General features: G+C 53.8%; 1 protein-coding gene across 4 annotated transcripts; it reads right to left on the bottom strand.

Moving 5' to 3' along the window:
* Positions 1-766: 766 nt before the first annotated feature.
* On the bottom strand, positions 767-27949 carry CAPN1 (calpain 1). 4 transcript variants are annotated; one of them, XM_042904637.1, is made up of 22 exons: positions 27899-27949; positions 25971-26238; positions 25740-25809; positions 25336-25454; positions 23461-23594; positions 23203-23371; positions 22270-22353; positions 21831-21916; positions 21399-21473; positions 21098-21258; positions 6945-7126; positions 6206-6217; positions 5519-5730; positions 5383-5422; positions 4744-4809; positions 4595-4652; positions 3760-3824; positions 3286-3354; positions 2973-3051; positions 2269-2385; positions 1891-1949; positions 767-1553 (listed from the first exon to the last, which is right to left on the bottom strand). In XM_042904637.1, the coding sequence occupies exons 2-22, from the start codon at positions 26235-26237 to the stop codon at positions 1527-1529; spliced, it is 2151 nt and encodes a 716-aa protein (XP_042760571.1). In that variant the 5' UTR covers position 26238; positions 27899-27949; the 3' UTR covers positions 767-1526. The 4 variants fall into 4 exon arrangements, with proteins under 4 accessions (XP_042760571.1, XP_042760570.1, XP_042760569.1 ...); XM_042904636.1 differs by lacking the exon at positions 27899-27949 and adding an exon at positions 27708-27788; XM_042904635.1 differs by lacking the exon at positions 27899-27949 and adding an exon at positions 27070-27175.

Below are 27949 nucleotides of genomic sequence, written 5' to 3'. Positions count from 1 at the left end.
CTCCCAGGAAGTGATGGCCACTCCCCTTACAGACAGGACGCCAAGGCCCAGGACCTGGTCTAGGACTCCCAAGGACAACACACAGGCCCAGGACAGTGGGTCCGGGCCCTGTGCCAGCCTGTGGCAAGCAGTGTCCCAAAAGTCTGCACTTGGGGCTCCACCTGGGGCTCTGAGGGCAGCTCCCACCTCCGACCCAGGCTCTGTCAGCCTCTGCCCTGCAGATGCTATCCTAGTTATCCTAGTTTGTGGCTTACCCCTGGCCCCCCCCACCCCCACCCCCCACTCTGTCTCGTCTTCCACCCTCACTGCAACCCACCCTTATCTATGGGAAGAAAAGCCAGGACCCCAGAGGGGCTGGGGCGGCTTACATAAGCTGCAGGTGTCTAGGTGAAGGAGGCTCTTGTGCGCTGGGAGCTTCCTGGGAGGTCAGGTTTGTGCTCAGCGGGAGTCTGGGTGTCAGCCAGAGCCTCACAGGCTGGAGTATACAGGGAGGGCAGGGACCAGGCTGTGAGGAGGGCACAGAGGACCAGCAGAGTCACATGGGACCTCAGCAGTCTGGCCCTGTCCCTGCAGCTGGGGCCCCATCCCCCCCCAACGTCCTAGATACCCAGTACTCAGGCAGGGGTGCGAGCCCCCAGGGTACTGGGGAAGGAGACAGCGGGCGGGCAGGGGTGGTGTGAGGTCCCGGGCTGTCCCTGAAGGTCAAGGCTTGCTGATGCCTTCCTGGGCAGCAGGTTTGGACAGAAGCACACTCCAGAGACAGATGTGGGGCCTTTTCCTTTATTGTTTGGGGTCTCTCTGCATGGAAACCCGAGACCCCACCCCCACCCCACACCCAGGTGCCTCTGGCACCCCCGTTACTGGTACACCGGTCCCTGAAGAGTCCCCTTTAAAATCACCGATATAAAAAAGGAGGGAGCGAGGGAGGGAGCGCCTGACCACCCCTCAGTCCAGGTGACTCCTGGTTGGCAGGTGGGGCAGGGCTGGGGGGCAGGCCACGGAGGTGAGGGGCACTGGCTTCTGCACGGGGGAGAACAGGCTTTCCCAGCCCCAGGAAGAGGCCTCGGCTGGGAAGGGCTTCTGCACATCTAGACGGCAGACGGTGCAGAGTTAGTGGTTATGGTGTAAAGTCTGCAGGTGAGGCCGCTGGGTAGGCTGGGTGGGTGCCCTCTGGCTGCAGCGAGGGGAGAGGACACGTCAGGATGCTCGGAGGCCGGGGGGCCGTCAGCTCCCCTGGCAGCCTCATCCTGAGGCAGGAACAAGCAAAAGTGGCCTTCCTCGTTTGGCGACGGGAGGGGCGGGGGGAGTCCATCTGAGCCCGTGACTGGCGAAGGCAGGGAAGGCCACACGGCTCTGCGCAGAGCAGAGGGACCGTGGCAGCTGGGAGGTGAGGGGACAGGAGGACAAGGCCGCCTCCTGCTCCAAGGAAGGCACTTGCAGCTGGTGTGGCCCGGTGCGGCATGGCGGGAAGGCATGGCTTGGCAGACGAGGGAGAGGAGCACGGCAAGGGGACCGGAGCCCCTGCCTCATGCAAACATGGTCAGCTGTAACCACTGCGGGCAGAGGAGGGCAGAGAGAGAGGTCAGCCAGGGACGGCAGAAACGCCCAGTCCAGCCTCCTAGCCCAGGGGCCACCGTCTCTGGGGAGGGGCACTTTCTTACCTCCTCTACCCCTGGGAGACCAGGGCACAGGCACCCACGAAGACCTCCAGGAGCATGCCCCCCACCTCCCTTCCCAAGACCCAGACACCCCCACCCCATCCCATCCTTCCATCCTTCCAGAGGCCTGCCCTTTGGGTCTGGTTCTGAGGCCACAAGTTCCTGCCCCAGGTGGGTAGAAAGCATCACCACCCGAATACCCTCCCCCGCCACGGCCAAGGGAAGCTCCCACCTTAAACAAGTCAAAGGTCACCACCCCGTCCAGATCTGTGTCCAGAGTTTTGAAAAACCCTACGTTCAAAAGAAGACGTTTTGGCATTAGAAATCAGTGGGACATTCACGCAGGACCACCCTGCCGCCTGCCCCTCCCCCCCACATCCCCACGGCACCCCAAGCCCTCACCTGTCACACTGGGAAGCAGCTCTCTCTGCTGTCCTCCCCCTCCCCTACTGCCTTCCCCCCACCCCCAGTCTCCCGACTCGGCCTTCAGGTTCCCAGGTACTTCGCCTCTCTGGGACACGCCATGGCACACAGGTCCCATCTGTAGCTGTCATTCCCATCAACTTATGGGAGACAGAACCAGAGGCAGGAGCCAGATGAAGACACTCACGGAACATGGTCTCCAGCCGCACCAGGCAGCACACGAAGTTGTCAAAGTCCACGGCCAGGTCGGGCTCCGAGTAGCGGGTGATAATGAGTTCATACAGCTTCTTGTTGAGCTTGAAGCCTGGCCCAGGACAGTGCGTGAAGGCCAGGGAAGCGGGGCCAGGGAGGGGGGCTGGGGCCTGGGCAGGGTGAGCCCCACCTGAGTAGGGCCAGGAGCTGGGGGCAGGGGGCGGGGGGTGCTGGGCAAGCAAGTGCCAGCCCGAGGGAGCGGGAGCCCAGACCGCCCCAGGGAATCAGCGGCCAAGGAGGGCCCGGGGGTCCAGTTCTATTTGTGCCGAGTGTCCTGGCCTCATCCTGACACGGGACTGTGAAGATGAGGCCCGCACCTCTCTCACTGGAGGCTCTGGACCCCAGCTCCACCTCTCCCTGGCTGTGTGGCCGCAGGCTGGTCACTGTCCCCAATCGTGCTTTTCTCCGGGCGCGATGGAGACAGTAACGGCCTTATCCCCGTTAGGCCACAGTGAGGACACAGGGAAGCACTGATAAAGCACTTAGCTCAGTAATTCAGTAAGAAGGCAGGAGATGGCCGTTACCGCCACACCATCACCATCTCCACCCCGGGGACAGGGCCGGTGCCGCGGGCCGCCACTCTGGGTAGCCGCCGACAGGCAATCAGCCTGGGGCCGTCTGCCTGGGGACAGGCCTTACCCGCAGACTCGATGGCCATCCGCATCTCGTAGGCACTCATGCTGCCCGACTTGTCCAAGTCAAACTTCCGGAAGATGGACTAGAGTGGGGAACAGAGGGTGAAGGCCAGGCCGAGGGAGGCACCCAGCCCTTCCGGCCCACCCCTGGGTGGGGGGCTGCTGCGGGTGGAGGGCAAAGACCCGAAAGGTGGGCCGGGGGCTGGGGTCTGGAGCGGCAGACCCAGGGCGGAGGGCCTAGACCACGCAGCCCGTCTGGGAGCCCGCAGCAGACCCCTCCTGGGACGGAGGCCGCACGGGAGGGAGGGACCACCTACCAGGTAATTCCGGATGCGGTTCCACAGGATGTTGAACTCCACCAGGCCCAGCTTCCCGTTGCCGTCCCGCTGGGGGGCTACCGTTAGGAAGCTTAAACCCGCACAGGGTGAGGGAACAATGGGGAGAAGGGGAGACTGACAGCAAGACGAGGGGAGCGGGAAGGGCAGGCGCCCACAGGGCCAGGTGGGTTGGACAAGGAGGGGTGCCAACAGCACCAGCCTTAAGGTGACTCAAGGACCCAGGCCCTCCTCTACCTCTCACTCAACATAAAGCCTGTGCCTCAATTGCCCCTCCCCCTTGCCCCCCCCCCCCCCCCCAATCATGGAGAAATGGCCTGGGAAAAGGACTGGTCCCTCTACACTCCACAGACCTTTGTCCCTTTCTCTGCACCGTTCCGGGAAAGGTCACAGGGCATCCTTCCCCACCACGTCCCCCACACCAAAGCAGCCTCACGAAACGAAAGCAAAAGATACGTCCATGAGGTTCACCATGCTGCGGCACGACTCCAGGCTGAAGCCCTTTGTCCGCAGGTCCTTGTCTGCAAGAAAATCGGTTCCAACACCTCAAGCAGCAGGCTTCCGGGGCCTGCCCCCGGGGCACTGGGTGGGATGGGGACCAGGGAAGTTGGATTCCTGGCACCTGGTGTGCAAAGCCCAGCAGAGTGGGTGCGTCAGGTCACTTTTATCGGCACAGGGTCAAGTACTTTAGCAACCGAGCCGGTGTCTACACCGCGAAGAACCAAGAATGAAAGGAGATCAGTGCTACACCAAAGTGGGAGAAATGCAGTAGAAACGTGAGGCCAAGGCGGCCAGGGCGGGGGTGAGGTTGGCCGCAGGCCCCGAAGGGGGACAAGAGGAGAGGGGTCTGGGCTGAGGGAACAGCATGGATGGAGGTCAGAGGCAGGGGCAAAGGGAAGGTTGGGGGGCGGGGCTGCCTAGAGCTGCGCACGTGGGGGAGTGAAGCCAGCCCCGTTCTGCAGGCAGCCCCTCGGCCTGGCCCTGGGGCGTATCTTCCAGAGGAAGGGGAGGCCTGTTCCTTGCTCCTACGGTGCTGTCACCAGCTCGGCTTCTAACGACACCAGGTCACGGCACTTGGGCATGGAGAACGGGGTCCGGCAAGATGGTGCAAGGAGTTTGGGAGGAAAATGGGGGTGAGCAGGGCTCAGAAAGGCAGTGGGGGCTTCCCCTGCCCATGAAGACCAAGGGCTTGGGTTGGCCTCAGTGGGAGAGCAGAAGCCTCGATTCTGGAGTCTGGAGGGTGGGGGGGTGCCGACTACAGGGTGGAGAGCTGCTGTCCTGGGACACTCACGTTTGCTGATGATCCTGTTGAGGATGGTCCGCAGTTCCTTGACGCTGATCTCCATGTCCTGGGGGAAGAGGGAGGAGGCACCCGCCCTGGAGAAACGCTGCGCCCCTGCGCCCCCCTCCCCGCCCTCCGCTCCACCACACCCTGCCTACCTCCCCTGCCAGCTGCCTAAAGAGGGCCTTGAAGTTCTCATCAATCTCCTCTTCTGAGAGCACTTGCTAGATGGAGAAGGGGGAGAGCGGGTGAGGGGCGCTCCGGCCAGGCCCCCGCATGGGCAGCTGCCGGGGCGAGGCCGGGACCACTCATCACCACACGCCTGCCTCCTCGTGTCTCTGAGCCTCCCTCTTGTCACCAGTAAAGTGGGAATCGCTCTCCCCCTGCCCGGGGCTCTGCGGCCTGAGGAGAGTGCAGTTCAGCTCCGTGACGGCGGGGGAGGCTTTGGGCAAGTTCCTTAACCTCCCCGAACTTGACTTTCTCGCTGAAAGGGGAGACGGTGGCCTCACCCGGACAGGGTTGTTGTGGAGGCAACGGGGTGACCAGGTAAAGAGCTCAGCACAGAGCTGGCAGAGACCAGCGAGAGCTCAGGGACCTCGCATCACTATTATCACCAAGCCCTCTGCAAAACCGTAAAGTGCTGGGCAGATGAGGGATTGGTGTTACCCCTAAGGCTTCTGCCGGGGGGGCTCCCAGGAGCCAGGACACCCAGGTCCCCGTGATACGCCCAGGGTGAAGGGGTGAGGCAGAGGAGAAAGGCACCTGGGCGGTGGGGGGGCGGTGGGCAGGGCGCGTACCTCATCAGGGAGATTGGCCTGGATCTGGTCGTCCAGCTCCCTGCAGAGGTGGAAGGACAGAGGGGCCAGTCAGGGTGGGGGTGCAGGGGGGCCCGGGGGCCGGGGAGCGGGCACCGGGGAGGGGCCTTCTACTCACTCGGTCCCGGCCTTCTTCTCCGAGAAGAAGCGTAGCACGAAGTCGCCCTCCTTGTTGGGCTCGAAGGTGGAGGGCACCACCACGTACTCCCCGGGCGGCAAGCGGAAGCGGGTGCTGACCTCCCGCAAGTTGATGAACTGCTCTGAGCGCGCCCGCGACGAGTTGGCCAGGAAGAAGTCGCGCTTCAGGTGCACGGCCGGCTGGCCCACCAGCTGGCGGGAGGGGAGGAGGGGGTGGGGGCTGCAGCCGGCCGCTCAGCCCGCCCTCGGGGAGCTGCCCGCACACCCGGGCCGCAGGCCCCGGGGCCCAGCCGAGCGGCTGGCAGGCTGGTCTCGGCCCCGCCAGATCATCTTGTCTCAGTTTCCCCGTCCGCAAGACGGAGGGGACAACGCTGCCTACCGCACAGGGCGGAGGTGAGGACATACTCTGGAGGTGAACGTGAACACCAGGACTCCGGCGAAATAACATTCCCGCTATTGTTACCCAGAGCATCCCCCAAGTCAGACCCCCTGGGACAGCAACATCTGCCCCCTCTGGGCGGGGGTGGGAAGACCGTTCGCGAACAGTAAAACGAGGTGACTTCTTAACTCTCTACGTGTGGGCTTGCTGCCATCTTGCTCCCCTCTGGGCACCAACAGGCCTTGTGTGTTCAGGGGTATGTAAATCCAGGTGTCAGATGTCACCTACCTCCGGAGGAACCTGCCAGAGAGATGGAAAAAGTTAGAGATGTGTGCTTGGCCTACAGGCACAGCGTGTGCTGGACAGAGGCCCTGAGTTCTTAAGAATCACGGGACCTGAGGAGACCGGGAGGCAGGGCTCGGGGCCACTGGCCGCCCAGACCTGTCTTCACGCCAGAGAGGCACCTCAGGACCTCAGGAAAGGGCCCCGGGCAAGGTCCTCTTCACCCCTGGAACACCCTGGGCCTTGGCTCTGAGTCGGACCCAGCACAGCCCCCAGAGCGGCCAACTGCAATGTCCTACAGCCCAGGGACATCAGAGTCCCCACCAGTTTGCTGTCGGGAGCTCCGGGCCTGGGCCGAGACTGTAGCGGTTCTCTTGCCCTGCCAGGAAGGTCCAGAAGTTTCTGTGTTGGACACAGTGAGTGAAGCAGGGCCCTCCCAGGCCAGTCTCTGCTTATATACTAAAACAGGGAGCTCACTACTCCTCCAGGGCCGCCCACTTGGCCACTTCTTTCTGAGGCTGAGCCAAAGTCTGTCCCCCAGAAGCTACGTCACAGTCGTCAGCTAAGCCAGAACCCTCGGCCCAAGAGCGGCCACGGCAGGCGCCTCCGGGGGACAGTGGCCAGGGCCACCTGCCTCAGGACTGTGGCGGCGGTGTCCTCTGGCGCCCCCTGGTGGGGCTCGCCCACAGTGCACCGGGAGGCCGGCTCTCGACACCGGTTCGGCGTGATCGTGTGATCGGCTCACCTCGTAGACGGCGAAGCCGATGGTCTCCATGTCGCGGCCAAAGCGGCGCTCACGGCGGCGGTGCTTCTGCATGAGGGCTAGCACGAAGCTGCAGCCTGATTCTCGACCCCCGTAGTAGTCGTCGTCCGCGTCATCCGTCTCCTCCAGTCGGATCTTGAACTGGGGATTGACCCAGAAGGTGGCTGTAGGAGGTGGGTTGGCGGGAGGGGTCAGGGGAGGCGCAGAGCAGAGTGGTCCCCGCCTCCGGGCTTCCCCTCCCCCACGTGTCCCTTCGTTCATTCGTCCAACAGGTATTATTACTAAGTGTCCGCCGTGTGACAGACGGGCAGCGGGGGGCACACGCAGTCCCTGCCCTCGTGAGCTCACATTCCAGGAGGGGAGGCCAAGTCTGAGCAAGTCGGGGCACTTATCAGAACAATTACAAAGACTGGGAGCTGGTCAGGGAAGGCATCTTTGAGGAGGTGACATTTGAGTGAGATCTGAAGGAGAAGCCCTGGGAAGACACTGGGAAGCAGGAGGGAGAAACAAGGACCCACACGAGGAGACAGCCGGTGTCTAATGCAGCATCCAGCTCCGGCCAGCACGGGAAATGCGGACAGTGGCAAAGGTTGGTGGGAGCCGGGTGGGCAGTGAGGAGGGTGGTTTGAATCAAAGGGCAAAAGGCCCTCCCCACGCCCCAACAGGCTTGCACCAGGAGCGGCATGAACGGATTCGGATTTGCAAAGGTAGCTGGAGCTGCTGTGTGGACGATGACTTAGGAGAGAAAAAGAGAAGGCAGGGTCTGATAGGAGGCCACACGGCTGCAAAGGGTGACAGAGACTTGCGCCTCTGGCAGTCTGGTGACTCAGTTGCCCACGACCCCCTAAAACAACCAGGTGCTGGACACAGTAAGCAAAGCTGCTTTTTAGAGGCACTAATAAGCCACAGCAGTCCCCTCCCTCTCCCCCCCCCCCCACAAGTTGACATTAACCAAAATGACAGATATCAAGTGTTAGCCGGGAATGTGGAGAAATCAGAACTTCACACACTGCTGGTGGGAATGTAACACAGGGCCGCCGCTTCGGAAAACAGTCTGGCAGTTCCTTAAATGGTTACACACAGAATTATCCTATGACCCTGCAAGGATACTCAAAACTGCGATGTACGAAAACGTACATCCACACGAAAACGTGGATGTAAATGTTCACAGTGGCATTATTTGTAATACCCGAATGGTAGAAGTGACCCAAACCGTCCATCAGCGGAGAAATGGATTTTTGAAAACGTGGTATAACCAAACAATGGAATATTATTCGGCAACACAAAGAGAGTACCGATATGGGCTCTAACACAGGTAAGCATACGAACAGGCAGATCCACAGACGCAGACAGGAGGCTGGCGGTTACCTGGGAGTGAGGCGGAGGGGTCAGGAGTGACAGCTGTAGGGTGGACGGTTTCTTTTGGGGTAATAAAAATGCTCTAGAATTGATGTGCTGATAGACGCACAACTTTGTGAATATATGGAAACCACACTGAATTTGCCACTTCAAGTTGGTGAACTGGACCGTATGTGAGTGATAACTCAATAAAGCCTTTTTTAAAACATGGCCACTAGGAGCCCCGCGAGGTAAATAATGCTGAAGGACTCCCGCAGACTCCTGGAGACCCTGAGCCCTGGGTACAGGGACAGGAGACAAAATCTAGCAGGAGATCTTTGCAATAAAACTGGGACCCCTATGAGGAATGCCAACAGCGTACGTAGGAAAGAAAAATAAACCCCACTGGGAGGAAGGAAAAAAAAAAAATTCTCCCCAAGAATTTATAACCACAGGCCTTCACGTGATCTTGCAGTTTCAATTTGTTCCTTCTTTTCTTTAATTAAAAAAAAAATTTTAACGTTTATTTTTGAGAGAGAGACAGACAGACAGAGCACAAGTGGGAGAGGGGCAGAGAGAGACACACAGAATCCAAAGCAGGCTTCCAGGCTCTGAGCTATCATCACAGAGCCCGATGCGGGGCTCGAACCCACGAACTGTGTGGGATCATGACCTGAGCTGAAGTCGGATGCTTAACCGACTGAGCCACCCAGGCGCCCCTTTTTTAAATCTTTCAAAAATGTTTATTTAGTTTTGAAGGAGACACAGAGCGTGAGTAGGGGAGGAGCAGAGAGCGAGGGAGACACAGAATCCAAAGCAGGCTCCAGGTTTCAAGTCGTCAGCACACAGCCCAACGCGGGGCTCGAACTCGCGAGCCAGAACATCATGACCTGAGCTGAAGTTGGACGCTTAACCGACTGAGCCACCCACGCGCCCCCAGTTTCAATTCGTTTTGCCTATGAAGTCAAGGAAACCTTCAGGAGATAATTTATTTTTAAAAGTGTCCTGGGATTCAAAGAGTCATCCCAGGTGACTGATAGAAATACCAGAAGAACCTAACTTCACCCAAGGACTCAAAGAACTCCCACAGATGAACTTCTAGGCCAAAGGAGACAAAAATCTCACAAGGAAAGAAGGCATGAGTAAATGAGAACCAGCAGCCACAATGGACCAAAACACCAACCCTCTGAGACTTAAAATATTGAAATAATCAGATGCCAGAATATAAAAGACTGGGTTTATTATATTTAAAGAAATAAATGAAAAGCTTGGGAATATGAGCAAGAATAAACAGATTTGAAAACGAGCCACTGGAACTTCTACACATTAATTTTTTTAATAAAAGTAAGTACTTGTTAGAAGGATTAACCACCAGATTTGACACAGCAAAAAAGACCACTCGTGAAATGAGAATGGATCGGAAGGAACTACCCAGAAGCAGAAGGCAATGCAAGGAAATTAGGAGATGGCAAATTTGAGCAATGATAAAGAGACTAGATGATTGAGCAAGGAGTTCCAGCTTACGTTTGATTAGAATTCTAAAAGGAAAAAATGAAGAGTCTAAGAAGGAGCTGTTATTCTAAAAGACCATGGCTAAGAATTTTCTAGAACTGTTGAAATACATCAACCTGCAGGCCCAGGGAGCCCAGTGAATCCAAAGCAGAATAAAAAGAAATCCACACCTCAATACACCTTGGTGAAATTACGGAATATCAAAGATGAACAATCTTTTTAAACAAAAAAATTTTTTTTTTTTTACATTTATTTATTTTTGAGAGACAGAGTCAGACAGAACGTGTGCAGGGGAGGGGCAGAGAGAGAAGGAGACACAGAATCCAAAGCAGACTTCAGGCTCTGAGCTGTCAGCATGGAGCCCGACGCAGGGCTCGAACCCAAGAACCGTGAGATCATGACCTGAGCCGAAGTCGGACGCTTAACCTACTGAGCCACCCAGGTGCCCCTCAAAGATGAACAATCTTAAAACAGAAAAGACAAAGCATCACAGAAGGCGTGGGAGACAGAGTCTCGGCTCACAGAGCAACCAGAGAAGCAGAGTGAAGAGTAACGGTACCTCCGATGGGCTAAAAGGAATGCAATCCAGAATTTTGTGTTCAGAGAATTGTCAAGAACGAGCACGCTGCAGAGGTATTTTCAGAAGAGTGGAGAAAGTTTATAGAAGGCGAAGAGGGGGAAGGAGGTGGAGGGGAAGGAGAAGGAGGAATACGAAGGCTTATGTTTTAGGCAGATGGGAAAATGAGCTCAGATAAAAGTTGTGGAAATGGTGAGCAATAAACACTATTCTTCTATGGGTGAGCCAGTGAATATGGGCTGTATCGAATAATGATACGGAGCAAACACCTCGGTCCTCCAAACCCAGAGACGGGAAAACTAGTCGAGAGAAAAGGAAGAGAACTCAATCCAAAATAAGGCATAGCAGGAGGGACAAACAGAAAACGCACAGGAAGTCTGCTGAAATAAATACAAAGTCATCAGCAATCACCATGAATGTCAATGGACTAAACTTTCCAATCCAAGGGCAAAATGTTTCAAACCGGATGATCAAAAAGCCAGTGGCGTGCTGTTTACAAGAGATAACCACCAAAACGCTGAGCTATAGAAAGATTAGACGTCAAACAGTATAACAAAATATACCACAAAAATACTAGCGGAAAGAAAATTGGAACAGCTATAGTGACAGCGACTGAGAGGGACTAGAAAGTTAAAGAATTACACCCGGAGAAGGCAGCCATTAAATAACAACAACAAAACAGGTCTGACTCACTAGGAACTTACAACAAGTCTAAGCTTGATGCAGCTAATGTCATAACGCAAAATCCGTAAAGCAAAATAACAGATATAAAGGGAGGAACTAGCAAAAACATCAGGATGGTGTATGACTTTATCTTCCCTCTTCCAGTAACTGACAGACTAAGCCGACCAAATATTAAGTGTGATCTGACGGGCAATTATAAAACATTCCCCCTAACACTCAGAATTGCGTGCCACTCGGATTGTTCGAGAGAACAGACTGTAGGGCTGCGATGCCTCTGTTCAAATCCCAGCTCCGCCACTTATCAGTGCCTCACTTTCTTTACCTGTAAAACAGGAATCATAATAGTGCCAGCCTCACAGGGTCAGTGTGAAAGTTAAACAAGTTATCATACTTAAAATATTTAGGGGAGCGCTTGGCATATAAGACACACACACAAAAGCGTGAACCAGTCTTCTGAGAACATGTGAACACGTGCTGGGCCGCGGCACCAGCTTCTGTTGATTTCAAAGCTGCGATCTCATCAGACCGTGTTTTCTGACTACAAGGAAATCAAGTTAGAAACCAACAATAAAACGGTAACTAGCAGGTTATAACTGGGACGTTTGGTTATTAATTCACTCTTAATTGTTACAGGTCTATCCAGATTTTTTCTTTTTCTTAAGTTGGTCTTGTTTCTTTCCAGGAATTTGTCCGTTTCACCTAGGTTAGCTCATTGGTTGGCACACAGTTGTTCACAGTACTTCCTTATAATCCATTTATTTTTGTTGGTTTGATAATGATGGTCTCTCTTTAAGTCCTGATTTGAGTAATCCGAGTCTTCTTTTTTTCTTGTTTACTTTGGTTAAAGATTTTACAATTTTGCTGAGCTCTTCTAAGGACTGACTGTTGGTCTCGTTGATTTTCTCCATTGTTTCTCCATTCTCTGTTTCATTTATGTGTACTTTAATCTTTATTATTTCCATTCTTCTGTTTGCTTTGGGTTTAGTTTGACCCTTTACTACATTCTTAAGGTAGAAGATCAGGTTGTTGATTTGAGATCTTTCTTTTCTAACATAGGTACGTACTGTTTTAATTACCATTCTGTGTGATTTCTCATATTTTTGCATTTTTTATATGTTTATTTAGTTTTTGAGAGAGAGAGAGAGAGAGAGAGAGAGAGAGAGCATGAGCAGGGGAGGGGCAGGGAGAGAGGGAGGCACAGAATCTGAAGCAGGCCCCAGGCTCTGAGCTGTCAGCACAGAGCCTGATGCAGGGCTCAAACCCACAAAGCATGAGCCAAAGTCGGCCACCCAACCGACTGAGCCACCCAGGCACCCCTGATTTCTCATTTACATTATCATTTCTTTTTGACAAGCTAACTCATTCTATGAAGCCAACATTATCTTGATACCAAAGCCCACCAAATAAAGACATCACGAGAAAATTACAGGACGATATCAACATAAAAATCCTCAACAAAATACTAGCAAATCAAATCCAACAGTATATTAAAAGGACAAGATGCAACAAAATAGGATTTATCCCAGGAATGAAGGATAGTTCAACATAAAGTCAATCAATGTAATAAGCCACATTAATAGAACAAAGGGGAAAAACCTACATGATCATGTTTGTTTTTTTTTAATATATTTTAAAGTTTATTTATTTTGAGAGAGAGAGAGAGAGCACGCGCAGGGGTGAGGCAGAGAGAGGGATTAAGAGAATCCCAAGCAGGTTCCTCACTGTCCACACCAAACCCGAAGCAGGGCTTGAACCCACAAATTGTGAGATCATGACCTGAGCCTAAATCAAGAGCTTAACCAACTAAGCCACTCAGGTACCCCATGATCATCTTAATTGATGCAGAAAGGCATTTCACAAAGTCCAACACATATTCATGATAAAAACATTCAGAAAACTAAGAATAAAAGGGAATGTCCTCAATATGACAAAGAGTGTTTACGGAAAAACCAGCTAATATCATACTCAGTGCCGAAAGACTGAAGCTTTCACCCTAAGATCAGGAACAAGATGCTTGCTTACATCGTTGCTAAACAACCACTGTATGGGAAGTTCTAGCTAGATGAATTAGTCAAGGAAAAGAAAAAAGGTATTCAAGTTGGAAAGGAAAAAGAAAACTATCTCTAACTGCAAACGACATGATCCTGTATGTAGAAAAACACAGAGTCCACAAAAAAGTTACTAGAACTAGTCACAAATACAGCAAAGTTGCAGGTTACAAGACCAAGACACAAAAATCAGTTGTTTTTCCAAATACCAGCAATGAACAACTGAAAAAGTAAATTACGGAAACAATTCCTTTACAATAGTATCCAAAAAAATAAAATATCTAGGTATAAATTTAATAAAGAGCTGAAAGACTGAACACTGAAAACTGCAAAATGTTGCTGAAAGAAATTAAAGACATGAAAAAATAAAAAATAAAAAAAGACATGAAAAAAATAAAAAAAAAAAAAGACATGAAAAAAGACATCCCATGTTCATGGATCGGAAAACTTAGTAGTATTATGATGTCAACATTACCTGAAGTGATCTGCAGATTCAATGCCATCTTTATTAAAATTCCAGCAGCCTTTTCACAGAGGTGGAAAGCATATCCTCAGATTCATATGGAATTATAAGGGTCCCAGAAGCCAAAAGATTATGAAAAAAACCCAAAAGTTGGAAGACTCGCACTTTCTGATTTCAAACCTTACTGCAAAGCTACAGTAATTACAACACTGTGGTACTCGCATAAAAATAGACATACAGACTAAAAGAACTGAGAGTCCAAAAATAAACCCAGACATCAATGGCCAACTGATTTTTGACATGGGTGCCAAGACCATTCGATGGGGAAAGAATAGTCTTTTCAACTGATGATACTGAAACAATGAATTTCCACATGCAAAAGAATGAAGTTGGGCACCTATCTCACACCAGTGATCTTTTACATCGCTGCTGTGCTTGTCTGGGGGCACCAAAAATCACACCCACGTAAGACAGCAAACTTAGAAAACTGCTGTGTGCATTCTGACTGTTCCACCCACCAGCCAGCCATTCCCCCATCCTTCTCCTTCTTCTGGAGCCTCCCTATTCCTGGAGATACAAAAATCTTGGAACGAGGCCAATTAATAACCCTACAAAGGTCTCTGAGTGTCACAATGAAAGAGTCCTGTCTTTCACTTTCAAATCAAAAGCTAGAAATGATGAGGCTTATCAAAAGTCAAGATAAGCAGAAGCCTAGGCCTCTCGCATCAAACTGCAAGCTGTGAGTGCAAAGGAAAAAAAATCTTGAAGGAAACTGAAAACGTTACTCCAGTGAACACACATGATAAGAAAGTGAGACAGCTTTACTGCTGATATGGAAAAGTTTTAGTGGTCTGGATGAAAGATCACACCAGCCCCAACATTCCCGAAGCAAAAGCCTAATCCAGTGCAAAGCCCTCATTGTCTCCAATTCCATGAAGGCCGCGTGAGGTGAGGAAGCTGCAGAATTAACGTGTGAAGGTAGCAGAGGCCGGGTCGTGAAGTTTCAGGAAAGAAGCCAACTCCGTAACAAGAAAGTGCAGGGGGAAGCAGCAAGTCCTGTGCAGAAGCTGCAGCAAATTACCAAAAGAGCTCGCTAAGGTAATTAGGGAAGGCGGCTGCCCTAAACAGCAGAGTTTCAATGTAGACGAAGCAGCCTTGTATCAGAAGATGCCGTCCAGAACTTTCATCGCTAGAGAGAACCCAATGCCTGGTTTCAAAGCTTCAAAGGACAGGCTGACTCTCGCTAATCAGGGGCTAGTGTAGCTGGTAACTTTAGGTTGAAGGCAATGCTCATTTACCATTCCAAAAATCCCAGGGCTATTTAGAATTTTGCCAAATCTACTCTGCCTGTGCTCTTTAGGGAACAACAAAGCCTACACAACAGCACACCTGTTTACAACATGGTTTACTGGGCATTTTAAGACCACCGTTGAGACCCACTGCTTAGAAAAAGATTCCTTTCAAAATATGACCTGCTCACTGACAATGCACCTGGTAACCCAAGAGCTCCGATGGAGACATAGAACAAGATTAATGTTGTTTTCATGCCTGTTAACTAGCACACGCCCTGCATCCCCTGGATCAAGGAATACTTGCAACTTTCAAGTCTTACCACTTAAGAAATACATCTTGGGGCGCCTGGGTGGCTCAGTTGGTTAAGTGACCGACTTCAGCCCAGGTCATGACCTCACAGTTTGTGAGTTCGAGCCCCGCGTCAGGCTCTGTGCTGACAGCTCAGAGCCTGGAGCCTACTTCAGATTCTATGTCTCCCCCTCTCTCTACCCCTCCCCTGCTCACGCTGTGTCTCTCTGTCTCTCAATAATAAACATTGAAAAATTCGTAAAAAAGAAAAAAACAAATACATCTTGTGAGGAAGATAATGATTCCTCCAATGGATCCTGGCAAAATTAACTGAAAACCTTCTGGAAAGGATTCGCCATTCTAGATGCCATTAAGAACATTTGTGATTTAGGGGCGCCTGGGTGGCTCAGTCAGTTAAGCATCCAACTCTTGGTTTCAGCTCAGATCATGATCTCATGGCTTTGTGGGTTTGAGCTTTGCATCGGCACCCCACCAATAAAGTATTTTTAAATCAAGGATGTATACAATTTTTTTAAGACGTTATAATGCTACTGCACACTTAATAGAATACAGTATAGCATACACATAATATATGCACTGGGAAACCAAAATATTCACTTAACTCACTTTATTGTGGTATTTACTTTACTGCGGTGGTGTGGAAATGAACCCACAGTATTTATCTCTGAGGTATGCCTATATAAAAATTAACTTGAAATGGATGAACAATCTAAATATGAGAGCTAACACTAACACTCTCAGAAGAAAACACAAGGATAAATCTTCATGGTCTTGGGTTTGACAATAGATTCTCAGATATGACACCAAAACCATGAGCAACAAAAGAAAAAATTGAAAATTGGGCATCATCACCGTTAAAAATTTCCATGCTTCAAAGGACATTATCAAGAAAATGAAGACATCCACAGAATGGAAGAAATTATACGCAAATCATCAATCTCATAAAGTCATATCCAGAATGTATAAAAAACACAACTTGGTGTGCCTGGTGGCTCAGTCGGTTAAGTGTTCTGCCCTGACAGCACAGAGCCTGCTTGGGATCCTCTCTCTCTCCCTGTCTCTCTGCCCCTACCCCGTAATCTCTCTTTCTTGCTCTCTTTCTCTCTCTCAAAATGAATTTAAAAGAAAAAAAAAAAAGACAACCCAATCTAAAAATGGGCAAACTACTGGAATAGAAACTCTGAAATATATATGTAAGTGCCCAATAATTACATAAAAAGATATTCTTATCAACATCATTCGTCATTAGGGAAACACACATCATCAATGAGATACCATTTCATACCCACCAGGATGGCTAAAAACCATGGACAACAGCAAGTGTTGACAAGGATGCGGAGAAGTTGGAACTCACACATTGCTAGTGGGAACGTAAAATGGTGCTGTCACTTTGGAAAACAGTTGGTAGTTCCTCAGAAAGTTAAACATGGGAGTTACCATGGATCCCAACAATTTTGCTTCTACTTAGAGACCCAAGAGAACTTTTGCTCACACAAATACAGGTATATGAATGTTCACAGCATTCCTACTCATAATACCCCAAAACTAGAAACAATCTAAATGTCCGTCAACTGATGAATGAATAAATAAAATGGGGTATCTCCAAATCGTGGAATATTATTCAGCCCTAAAATTGAAATCAAGTCCTGACACACATTACAAGATGGACAGATTTTGAAAACATTACAATAAAGAAAGAAGCACAAAAGGCCACACATCTTGTATGATCCCATTTATAAGAAAAGTCTAGAAGAGGCAAATCTAGAGATAAAAAAAAAAATGTAGATTAGTGTTTGCCAACAAACAAAGTCATATGAAAATGATACTATAGGGGCACCTGGGTAGCTCAGCCCATTAAGTGTTTGACCCTTGATTTCAGCTCAGGTCCTGATCTCACAGGTTCCTGAGTTCCAGCCGCGCATCAGGCTCTATGCTGACAGGGCAGAGCCTGCTTGGGATTCTCTCTCTCCCTCACTCTCTGCCCCTTCCCTGATCGCAATCACCCCCCACCAAAATAAATAAACATAAAAAAAAGAAAATAATACTATACAAAGATCAACAGGCAAAAGTCATTTCTTTAAGCATAATACCAACAAACCTCTCACAGAATTAATAAAGATGAAAGAAAGTGCAGGGGCGCCTGGGTGGCTCAGTCGGTTAAGCGACCGACTCAGGCTCAGGTCATGATCTCGCAGTCCGTGAGTTCAAGCCCCCCATCAGACTCTATGCTGACAGCTCAGAGCCTGGTGCCTGCTTCAGATTCTGTCTCTCCCTCTCTCTCTGTCCCCTACCCTGCTTGCATTCTGTCTCTCTGCCTCTCTCAAAAATAAACGTTAAAAAAATATATTAAAAAAAAAAGGGAAGTGCAAATAAATAATACTATAAATGAGAGGACGTCATTACAGAAGAGGTATCAGAATATATTAATACCTTTATGCTAATAATTTTGAAAACAGAGGCAAAGGATAAATAAACTCCTAGAAAACACAACTTGGTCAAAATAGGCTCAAGAAGAAATAAAGGACCTGAATAATCCTATAACCATTAAAGATCAGTATCAAAATGTTGATTTTCACGCCGAGAACAGAGCAGGGCTAACAGCTTTAAAGATCAAGTCTACCAAACATTTAAGCAACAAATCATCCCATCTTATGCAACTCTTCCAGAAAATAGAAGAAGAACACTTCCCAGTTCACCTTCTGAGCCAAATATAGCACCCGTACCAAAACTAGACAAGGTCAGTATGAGAAAGGAAAATTACGGGCCAATCTCATTTGTGAACTTGGATGTAAAACTACAGTTGAAAAAACTATGTCATGACCGCGTTGTTGTTTTTTCACTCGGGAACGTAAGGTTGATTTAATATTAGAAAAGTGATTAACGTAATTTACCGTTTTACGAGGTAAGAAGCATATTATAATAATAAATACACCTAAAAGCATTTAATAACATTAAACCCCATTAATATGATAAAGGCATCTACAAAAAAAACTAGAACAGAAAAAACTTTAGGGATAAAATCTGTAGTAAACATCCAGTAGTAAAAAGTTGTCCTTTGTGAAAGGGCTAAGGGGTAGGGGTAGGGGTGGGGGTGGGGGGAGGGGGCGCCTGGCTGGCTCAGTAAAATGGGAGTGTGCGAGTTACAAGAATTGGAAACGAACAAATTTATCATTATTTGCAATTAGAAAATCAAAAAGGATCTATAGATAAATCAGTAAAATTAATTATAGTTTAACAAGTTTGCTGGATACAAAATACATTTAAAAGGTCAACTGCATGTTACTGTTTATCAGCCACTATTACATGGGAGATGTAATTTTAAAAAGACATACTGGGGCGCCTAGGTGACTAGGCTCCTAAGGTTAAGCATCCAACTTCAGCTCAGGTCATGATCTCACAGCTCATGGGTTCGAGCCCCACGTTGGGCTCTGTGCTGACAGCTCAGAGCCTGGAGCCTGCTTTGGATTCTGTGTCTCCCTCTCGCTCTGCCCCTCACCTGCTTGTGCTGACAGCTGCCCCTCACCTGCTTGTGCTGTCACCTGTGCTGACAGCTGCCCCTCACCTGCTTGTGCTGACCCACGTTGGGCTCTGTGCTGACAGCTCAGAGCCTGGAGCCTGCTTTGGATTCTGTGTCTCCCTCTCGCTCTGCCCCTCACCTGCTTGTGCTCTCTCTCTCTCTCTCTCTCTCTCTCAAAAATAAATAAACACTGGGGTGCCTGGGTGGCTCAGTTGGTTAAGTGTCTGACTTCAGTTCATGATCTCACGGTTCGTGGGTTCAAGCCCCGTGTCAAACTCTGTGCTGACAGGTGGGAGCCTGGAGCCTGCTTCGGATTCTGTGTCTCCCGCTTTCTCTGCCCCTCCCCCACTCTCTCTCTTTCTCTCTCTCTCTCTCTCTCAAAAAATAAACATTATATTTTTTAATATTATTAATATAATAGCAACAAAATGATACAATATCTAGTAATACATCTCAAAACCTTTAAATAGAAATTATAAAACGTTATTGAGAGACATTGAAGACCAAAATAAAGAAAGAGATATACCACATTCTTAGATAAGAAGACTCAAAACCAGAAAGATGTCCTTTCTCCCCAAATCGATCTATAGATTCAGGGCAATTCAAATTAAAGTCTCAAAAAGGGTTCTTTGAACGACCTGGTTAGCTGATTCTAAAATTCACACAGGGAAACAAAGGGCGAGAATAGCTAAGAGACTCTTGAAGGCATTCACCCTGCCCAAAAGCTATAAATCTGTAGCAATGAAACCAACGTGCTATCAGCTGGAGGGACAGACCGAGGGATGGAATGGTGAGCCCGGAAACTGAGCCACACATACACGGGAGCTACAGGACACGGCTGTCACTCCAGGACAGCGAGGAAAGGACAGGTTTCGCACTAAATGATGCAGGGAACGGTGGTCTTCTAGTTGAGGAAAAGCTGAAATTGGATCCCCATGAGGGAGAAGAAGACCAAAACGGGGCTGTGAGCCATGCTGGGAAGGTGGAGAACGCGGGACATGAGAACAGAGCGGAGGTGGGTTTGGCACAGACAAAGGCTCCGGTGGCCTTCAAACCAGCAGTGACAGTAGCGTGGTGAGGACGGAAGCTGGACGGGCGTGGGTTACAACGTGAGCTGGGAGTGGGAAAGGAAACGCAGGAGGGTGGCAAGCTGGACATTTTTGCCTCGAAGGGGAGCCCAGAAATGGGTAGGAAAGTGGGGTCAAAAAGAGGATTGCTCTAAGCCAGGAGATTCTCCATAATGACCCAGGAGCAAGAAGTGAAGGATGAAGGAGCCAAAGGCTTCCAGACACATGGGAGAACACGAGCGAGAGCAGGGCTGGGCGTGGTCCCCATGAGCATGGACAGTTCTGCCACTGTCACAGTCGGGAAGGCAGTAATGACAGGCACAGGCTGAGACAGGCGGGGCGAATCCAGGAGGTGCCCTGCGTGAAGACAGCTATCTTCCAGTGAAGTACAAGGCCGAGTCCACAGATGGGAGGAACCACGGAGGCCAGTTTGAGGGCACGGGAACGTTACTAATCAGCAGTGGACTTGTTGGGGACCACGAAAGGTGGTCATCTGGGATTTGTGGCCGTGAATTCACAGGGCAGGTGCAGCCCCGGGTGTGTGATTTTCTCTGCAGCCACACTCGGTGGTCCTGAAGCTGATGAAGGGGGCTCAGTTAGGACGCTGGTTGTGCCGGGGGAGGCGGGGGAGGAGCAGAGGGAGCCACAAGGCAGGAGCCAGAATGTTTGCAGGGACAAGATTACAACAACGACGCTAACCTGATGAGAAGACAAGACGGGAGACAAAGGACACCACAACAGTGGCTTTAATGGACCAGATAGTAAGACGCCGCTGAGGGCTACAGGATAAGGGAACTGAACGGGTGAAGGCAGAGGTCAGACCGGAAGGTGTGGCTGGGCTCCCGGGTGTCTCAGGGGGTGGCTGAACTAAGGTGGAAGAAAAAAGGCCACTGCAGGTCAAGATGGGGAAGAATAGAGAGGCCAGGCCGTGGACCAAGTCACCCACATAGATTCAGAAGCCCAGGCAAAGGTGATGGAGGCCCAGGGAGGAAGACAGTGGGCCAGGAGAGAAGGTTCCAGAATGAGGAGTGACAGAAAAGTGGCTGGATGGCCACAGAGTCTTCTCCACTTGTTAACTCCCTGGGCTCAGGCCCTAGGATGGTGAATCCGGCACGGCTCTTCAGAATTTACAAGTACATTCAACACTGTAGGTCTCAAAGCAAATCCCAGAGGTCAGCACAACCATGCTATCTTACAAACGAGGAAACTGAGGCCCAGCCAGGGGACCTGCGGGGGGCGAGGCCCTCGAGCCGGGAGGCAGCAGGGCCCGACGGCCACCCCGTGCTCCCTGCCCCTGTGCGCCCTGCTGGCCGCGAGGTCAGATCACCTGGGTAGTTCCGGCAGCCCCCCGCGGTGCTCCCCCGCCGCCAGGTGCCCTCGTAGAGCGTGGTGTTCCATTTGCGGATGGACCGGCTCTTGAGCGCGTCGGGCGTCAGGTTGCAGATCTCCAGGCGGGAGAACTCACGCAAGAAGTCTCGGAAGGACATCCTGGGGTCACGGTGCAGGGATGAGCCATGGTCCCCAGTCAGGGCACCCAGGGAGGAGGCACATGCGGACTTCGTGCAGCTTGGGAGCTGGGGCGCCAGGCCCCGAGAGGGACCAGACTAAGGGGGGGGGGGGGCGCTCACCAGAACTCTCCATCCTCCATCTTGATCCGGAGCTGCTCCCGCTCGTAAGGGTCCACGTTGTTCCACTCCGAGGAGCTGGCGGGGAGAAGCGTGCTGCCAGGGGCTGGTGGGAACTGACCCGCCGGCCTCTGTTCCTGGGGCCTGTGCCCTCAGCCCAGGTCAGAAGACCTCCGCATGGTCAAGCCCGAGATCCCATCCCAGGGGTTGTCTTGTCATGGCCAGCTCTGAGGATGCTCACGGGCTGGGTGCGGTGGCCGGTTGGGCCTGAGCTTTGTCGGGACAGCCCCCCAGACCCGGTAACACGGAGATGCCACCCCTCCCCACCCCCCCCCCCCACCCCCCCGTTCAATCCCGAGCAGAGCCCCAGCAGAAATGCCAGTGGCACTGACCAGCCTTCCCCAGCCTCCCCGGCCAGCGTCCTCTGCCCCTCACCCGTCGCTCCAGGCTCCCGTCCACTCCACCTCGCCCCAGGGATTCCGCATCCGGATCAGGCTCACCATCTGGCCCTGGTAGTTCACCTGTGCCCCAGAGCTCCCGTCAGCACCTGCTTCTGGCACGCACCTTAAACACCCCTGCCCGCCACCTCACCCTCAGGAGCCCCGCTCGGTACCCAGCACCACGCCAGGGAAAGTACAGCCCTTTCTCTAGGAACTTACCATGGAGGGAGGCAGCTACGCACAAGACTACAGAAAATCAGGGCAGGGTAAGATAAACATCTCGGGACGAGTGGCCCCAAGAGACAAATAAGATGCTGCAGGAGGTCAGAGGAAGAGCCAGCCCCTCCCACAGCCCTGGTCACAGGCCAGACAGGCAAAGGCAAGCAAGGGGGCAGGAACCACCCTGCAGGGACAGCCCCCACGTGCGGTGGTACCTGCTTGGCCCCCGTCACAGAGTAGGCGTGGCCCTTCACCAGCTTCTTGAAGGTGATGGCCTCCATGTCCAGGACACTGGAGATCTGTAGAGACACACGTGCTGTGGTCAGGGGCCAGGTTCCGGGGACCAGGCCGGCGTCCCCATCCCCAGTCAGGAGGTGAGTGCCAAACACTCACGGGTCTTGAACGTTCCCCACGCACGTACGACAGCTATTGGGAGTGGCAGGCGGGGACCCTGACTCCGCCTAATAGCCCCTCACACGGTGCCCCTAGAAGAGGGGCCGTCTGGGCACTCCGTCAACACTACCGCCGGTAGGGGACCCGGGCAGCCCACTGACACTGCTTTGGCCAGAGCTGACCGGACTCCGTGCAAACATGCGTGTCCACACACGTAGTTGCACGTAGCTCCCCCAGGCCCCCAAGGCCCTCGCGAGGAGGGATGCAGTGAGGTGGAGGAGGGGGTGAGGACAGGCTAGAGGCGGCCGGGACTGGGGAAAAGTGGAAGGTGGGAACGGGGTTAGAGTCGAGGATGCAGTGATGTAGGGGGGGGAGGCTGAGATCAAAGGTGAGTCGTGGGAACAGAACAGCAGCGAAGAGGGTGAAGGAGGCTGGGCGGGAGCGGAGGCTAGGAAAGAGCTGAAGTCGGAGGCTGGTGAGCTGGACGGCGGATGGGCACGGCATTAGATGACAGGAACAAGCAGCGGGAGGGCGGGAAGGCAAGCTGGGGTCTGAGGTTTGGGGGGCAGGGATGACGCCAGACACAACGGAGGCAGATGGGACCGGAGGGATGGATAAGGCCGGGGGAGCATCCAGAGACGGTGTGGGGTGAAGGACAGGGTCTGGAGCCAAGCCCGGGACAAGGGATGAGGCCGGGCTGCAAGAGGAGACTGGTCACAGGTCGGGGCGCGAGGGGCAGGGCTGGGTGCACTCACGTCGATGGAGCAGCCCAGGAGGGAACCTCGCTCGAGCGCCTTGAGGATGATCTGGTAGAGGTCGCTGGGTGCCTTGCGCAGCTCATACCACTCGGTGACTCCGCCTGTGAAGTCCTCAAAGCCCTCCGAAGTGCTGCCCCCGGAGAGGGCCTCGTAGCTGCCATTCACCCTGCGGGCAGCCCCAGGTCAGCACTCTGACATCAAACGAGACCCTAGATCCCAGGGGTGCCTGGAGCCCTGCCCCGGGCCCCCACTCACTTGGCATAGGCCTTCTCGAGCAGGGCGCTCCAGAACTCATTGCCTTGGGCGGAGTGCACAAACACCAGCTTCCCGTCCTTGATGGGCAGTAGGTCATCCACAACCACATCTACCCATTCCCCAAACTGCCACAGCTGGAGGAGGGGAGAGCACAGTGAACACCTGCTTTGGGATCTCCCAGGCCGCGGCTCAAGTCTCAACTCTGCCATTTACTAGAGACCTGACCGTCTCTAGATCCAGGATCCTGAACAAGTTATTCTCTCTGAGCCTCAGTTTCCCTATCCATAAAAGGGAACAGCAGGGGGGCGCCTGGGTGGCTCCGTCGGTTGAGCGTCCGACTTGGGCTCTGGTCATGATCTCCCGGTCTGTGAGTCCGAGCCCGCGTCGGGCTCTGTGCCGACAGCTGGGAGCCTGGAGCCTGCTTTGGATTCTGTGTCTCCCTCTCTCTTTGCCCCTCCCCGCTCATGCTCTGTCTCTCTCTGTCAAAAATAAATAAACACTAAAAAAAATAATAATTTTTTTTAAAGGGAACGGCAGGGCCGTCCTCAAGGGAACACTAAACGCGATCACAAAGGTAAAGCTTTTAGGGCAGCGCTACTGATATTTTTGAAACAGACCAAGGTGCTTTGTCAGGTATGGAGAGGTTGGAAAGCCCTGGGGACCTGGCTTCCATGGAACCAGCCCCCTATCTCTCCTCTCCCCAAGCTAGGTCCGGACGTGTATGTGTATGTGTGTGTGTGTGTGTGTGTGTGTGTATGGGGGGCGGGGGTGAACGTGTAAATTAAGTGTAGATCAAACATGTGGCGTCTAGACCACAAGATGGATGACGTTCCCCGCAATCATGAGTTTGCTTCAGGGATGGCCAGAGAGACGGGTTTCCCAGGGCCCAGAGGAGTCAGGACCCTGGGGCAGAAGCGGCCAAGGGCTAGGGAGGCGGGAAGGAGGGCAGAACAATGGGACAAAGAGAGGAGGTGGACCCCAGTAGTGAGGGTTGTAGGGGGGGGAGTGTTGAACGGGCCAATCAAGAGGTTGAGGAGGAGCCGATTAGAGGAGTGAGGGAAGGGGGCGGAGGAAGGGGCAGCGAGGCCACACCCCTGCATACCAGCTAGGGGAGCAGGTGCAGCACTTGGCCTAAGTAGATGGATGGCACCGTGGGTCCTGTAGGCTGGTCTGCTCGGAATAGGGTAAGGGACTCCCTGACTAGGTGTAAGGGGAGGGCACCCAGGAGTCCTGAGGGCAGGGCTGGGGCCACCAGGGCCAGAGGGTCTAATCCAGGACTCCCGGAGGTGTGTGTCTCCCACCATCAGCTGACTGAGAATTCCTTAGTGTCACTTGAAAAATGGGTCCTGTGTGCAAAAAAGGAATAACTGGTTTAAACAGACTTAAATCCTGTCTTTCTTTTCTGCAGGGCTCTGTCAGAGGCTGGAGACTGCCAAAGTCACAAGAGGAGGTGGGGGTGGGTGGGTGCAGACATTTACGTCTTGGGTGGGACGGCCACATGTGCTGTTCCGTTTCTCCCCGTGGAACGTTATTTATTTTTCAGATGGGGAAACTGAGGCCCTGTGGCGGAAAAGGCTTTGTCCCACAGGATATGACACAGAGATCTCTCTATCCCTCCCAGCACTTTCTCCCTGTGAGACGCACAGGGAAACTGCCAGCTGAAATACCTGCCCTGCCCAATCGTTTCACACATGACAGATCTGAGATAGTATCAGGAGGTCAAATTCTTTCTAGAGGAAGGACTGGCCCCCACAGGGTGTGGGCTTAAGCCACCTAACTGCAGACTGCTGTGCGTCACCGGTCCTCACCTCCTCGGGTGCCTGCTACCCCTCCTTCCCCCACGCCCTGGTCCCCGGTGGATTCGGGGCTCCTCACCTGGAAATGAAAGATGCCGGCATAGCCATTCTGGAAGCTTTGGCCATGTGGAACCACTCGATGCAGAAGCGTGTCATTAAGGGTGAGGGAGGCAATGGCAGCCAGGAGCCAACAGTCCCCTGGGATGGGAGGGATCCACATCAGACCTGCTCTGCCAATCTGCTCCCAGTGATGCACGAGGGCCCATGCTGGGGAGAAACTGGGATTCCCTGGGTGCCGGGTCCCTCGACTTACAGAAGAGACCCAGGAATCTAGGCAAACCAGCCCAGCACTGATAGCCAGAGCCTGTCTGAGCTTGCAGGAGGGAGGGGTTAGGGCAGAGCTGGAAGGAGCAGGCATGGGGAACTATTATGGAAAAAACACCCAGAACCACCCCCCCCCACCCCCCCCCACCCCCGGCCTACCCAGTGCTCCCTGGCAGATGTCTGTGCGTGTGGCTCCATCCACAATGAACTGGGGGTTTGAGAGCAGCTCCTGCAAGAGACCCAGAGTCCTGTCTCTGGGCCAGCCCTCCTAGACACTGGAACCCAGCCACCCCAGACCCCACTCCCCACCAAGGACCTGGAGTCCTGTTCCCACTCCTCACCCAGGATGGGGGTAAACTGAGTCCCACCCAGGGTGGTGGTCCCTCTCACCGTGGGACGCTTCCACTTGATGCCATAGGTTTTGGAGGAGTTGAGGCCCAGGTCCTTGTAGCCCAGGCTCTGGGGCACCGGGGGGAAGGCCTCATCACGAAAGAGGACCCCACTCTGCAGACAGTGAGCCCGCAGCTGCTCATAATCCTGGCCCATGTACTTGATGGCATTTTCATGGCGGCCAAGGCCCAGCTCCTTGGCCCGCTGCTTCTGCACTTGTGCAGACACCCCCGTGCAGTACACCGGGGTGATGATTTCCTCGGCCATCCTGCAGGACAGACCACCCTGCTCAGAACCCAGGCCTTCCCAGGGCTAGAACTGGGGCTCCTGCCTGTGGCCCGCCGCCCACCCTTCCTTTCCAAACCTGGGGTTTCCCCACCTCTCTATGCTCCCAGCATCCAGGAGAGGGGCTTCTCTGCCCCTAGGTATGCTGGCCACCACCTCCCTACTCCCCCCCACAAGGCTACCACCTCTCCCTTCCCAGACTCCCATTGTCCTGGGCCTGCAGTGCTGTGGCCAGCCAGCCAGGTGGGGCAGGGCAGAGCCTGGAGATAATAACACGGTAACCCCTTCCCCAAACAGCCAAGCTCCTAGGCGCTGGCCCCTTTCCCTGGCTTGGAGGCTGAGAACCTCGGGCAGCCAGGGACCCCGTCCCCAGACCCCTGAGGCAGGCTGGGTGCCCAGGGCTGCTGGACCCCTTCCCCTCTGGCCTTCCCCCAGCCCAGACCCTGGAGACAGTGATGAGCGCAGGCTGGGCCGGTGGCCCGGGCTGTGCGGCTTTCCCCAGCCCCCGCCCCTGTCCTAGGCACGCAGAAGGCCCCGGGGTAGGGGCAGCCCCTCGGCAGGCAGCAGTGGCCAAGGGTCGGGGAATCCCGGCCCGGCCATGCAGCTCCTTACCTGGGGGAGCAGTGTTTGGGGGATCGCAGCGGTCCCCGCGGCTGCCTTCCCGGGTGGCGGCTCAGGGCAGGGCCCAACCAGGAAGAGCGCTCCTCCCCGCCCTCCTCCCGCTGCTCCTACCGCCCTCCTCTCCCCCTCCCTCCTCCTCCTTCTCCTTCCCCTCCCGGGCTCCGACCCCCGCTTCCTCTCCGCTCTCCCTTACCTCCCCGCCACCTTCTGCGACTATCTCTCTAGCGGCGTCTCCCCGCCCCTCCCTCGGCGGCCAGCTCCGCGAGAGGACAAATTAGTAAAAGGCGGAGTTGTCCCCCGGGAGGGGCCGCCGGCGCCCAGACGGAAGGGCACTGCGGGGGAGGGGGAGGGGTGCGGGGAGGGCAGGGCCGGGGGTATTTTTAACCCGGGGCAGCGGCTCGAGTTGCAGGGCCGGGCGGCCCCACCCCACGCGGCGCCCCCGGAGGGCATTCCCTGCCCCTCGGGCCTCCCCGGGCCGCCTCCGCCCCCGCCCCGGCCCCCGGCCCCCAGCGCCCAGCCGAGATTACCCCGGGCGGCGGCAGCAGCCGCTCCGAGGAGGGGCCGGGCAGGGCGCTCGCCTGCGGGGGGACGCTCGGCCGGCGGCGGCCGGGCCCCCCCACCCCGGCTCCCCGCCCCCACCCCACCCCCGCCGCGCGACCCTGGGCGAGTCCTTGCCCCTCTCGGCCTCGGTTTCCCGTTTGCGCCGCGAAGGGCACGGAGGTGAGCCGCTGCGGGCACCCGTCTCTCGCGCGCGCTCTGGGGTCTCTGGAGCCCGGACCCTGCGAGGGGTGGGCGTCCCTGCCCTCGCCCCCAGGCCCTCGGCCCACCCACCTGGGAGCGCCCTTGTGCCGCCTCCCCCAGGAGGGGGCGGCAGAGGCTGCGAGCCGATCGCCAGGCCCACCCAAGGCCGGGAGATCCCGCCTCCCGCCCGCAGAGCTGCGCCGGGAGAAGTTGGAGAAGCCAGAAGACCGAGGGAGGGAGGAGGACTAGCGGCGTTCCCCAGCCCCGGGCTTCGCACTGACCTCTCTTGCCCCCTCCGTCCCACTCCCTTGCAGCCTCCTTCTTTTGTACGG

Source organism: Panthera leo, chromosome D1 (assembly GCF_018350215.1).
Source record: "Panthera leo isolate Ple1 chromosome D1, P.leo_Ple1_pat1.1, whole genome shotgun sequence".
In the NCBI taxonomy this organism is placed as follows: Eukaryota; Metazoa; Chordata; class Mammalia; order Carnivora; family Felidae; genus Panthera; species Panthera leo.
The sequence above is the reverse complement of the archived record's forward strand: the minus strand, read 5'-3'. Positions and strand labels throughout refer to the sequence as shown.

Excerpts from the sequence above, each read along its gene's own strand:
- CAPN1 (XM_042904637.1), bottom strand. The coding sequence starts at position 26,237 with ATGGCCGAGGAAATCATCACCCCGGTGTACTGCACGGGGGTGTCTGCA. Across the intron at positions 5,423-5,518 it reads GAGAAGAAGGCCGGGACCGA|GGAGCTGGACGACCAGATCC; the intron begins GTGAGTAGAAGG and ends CCACCTCTGCAG. Across the intron at positions 2,386-2,972 it reads GATGGCCATCGAGTCTGCGG|GCTTCAAGCTCAACAAGAAG; the intron begins GTAAGGCCTGTC and ends GTCCTGGGCCAG.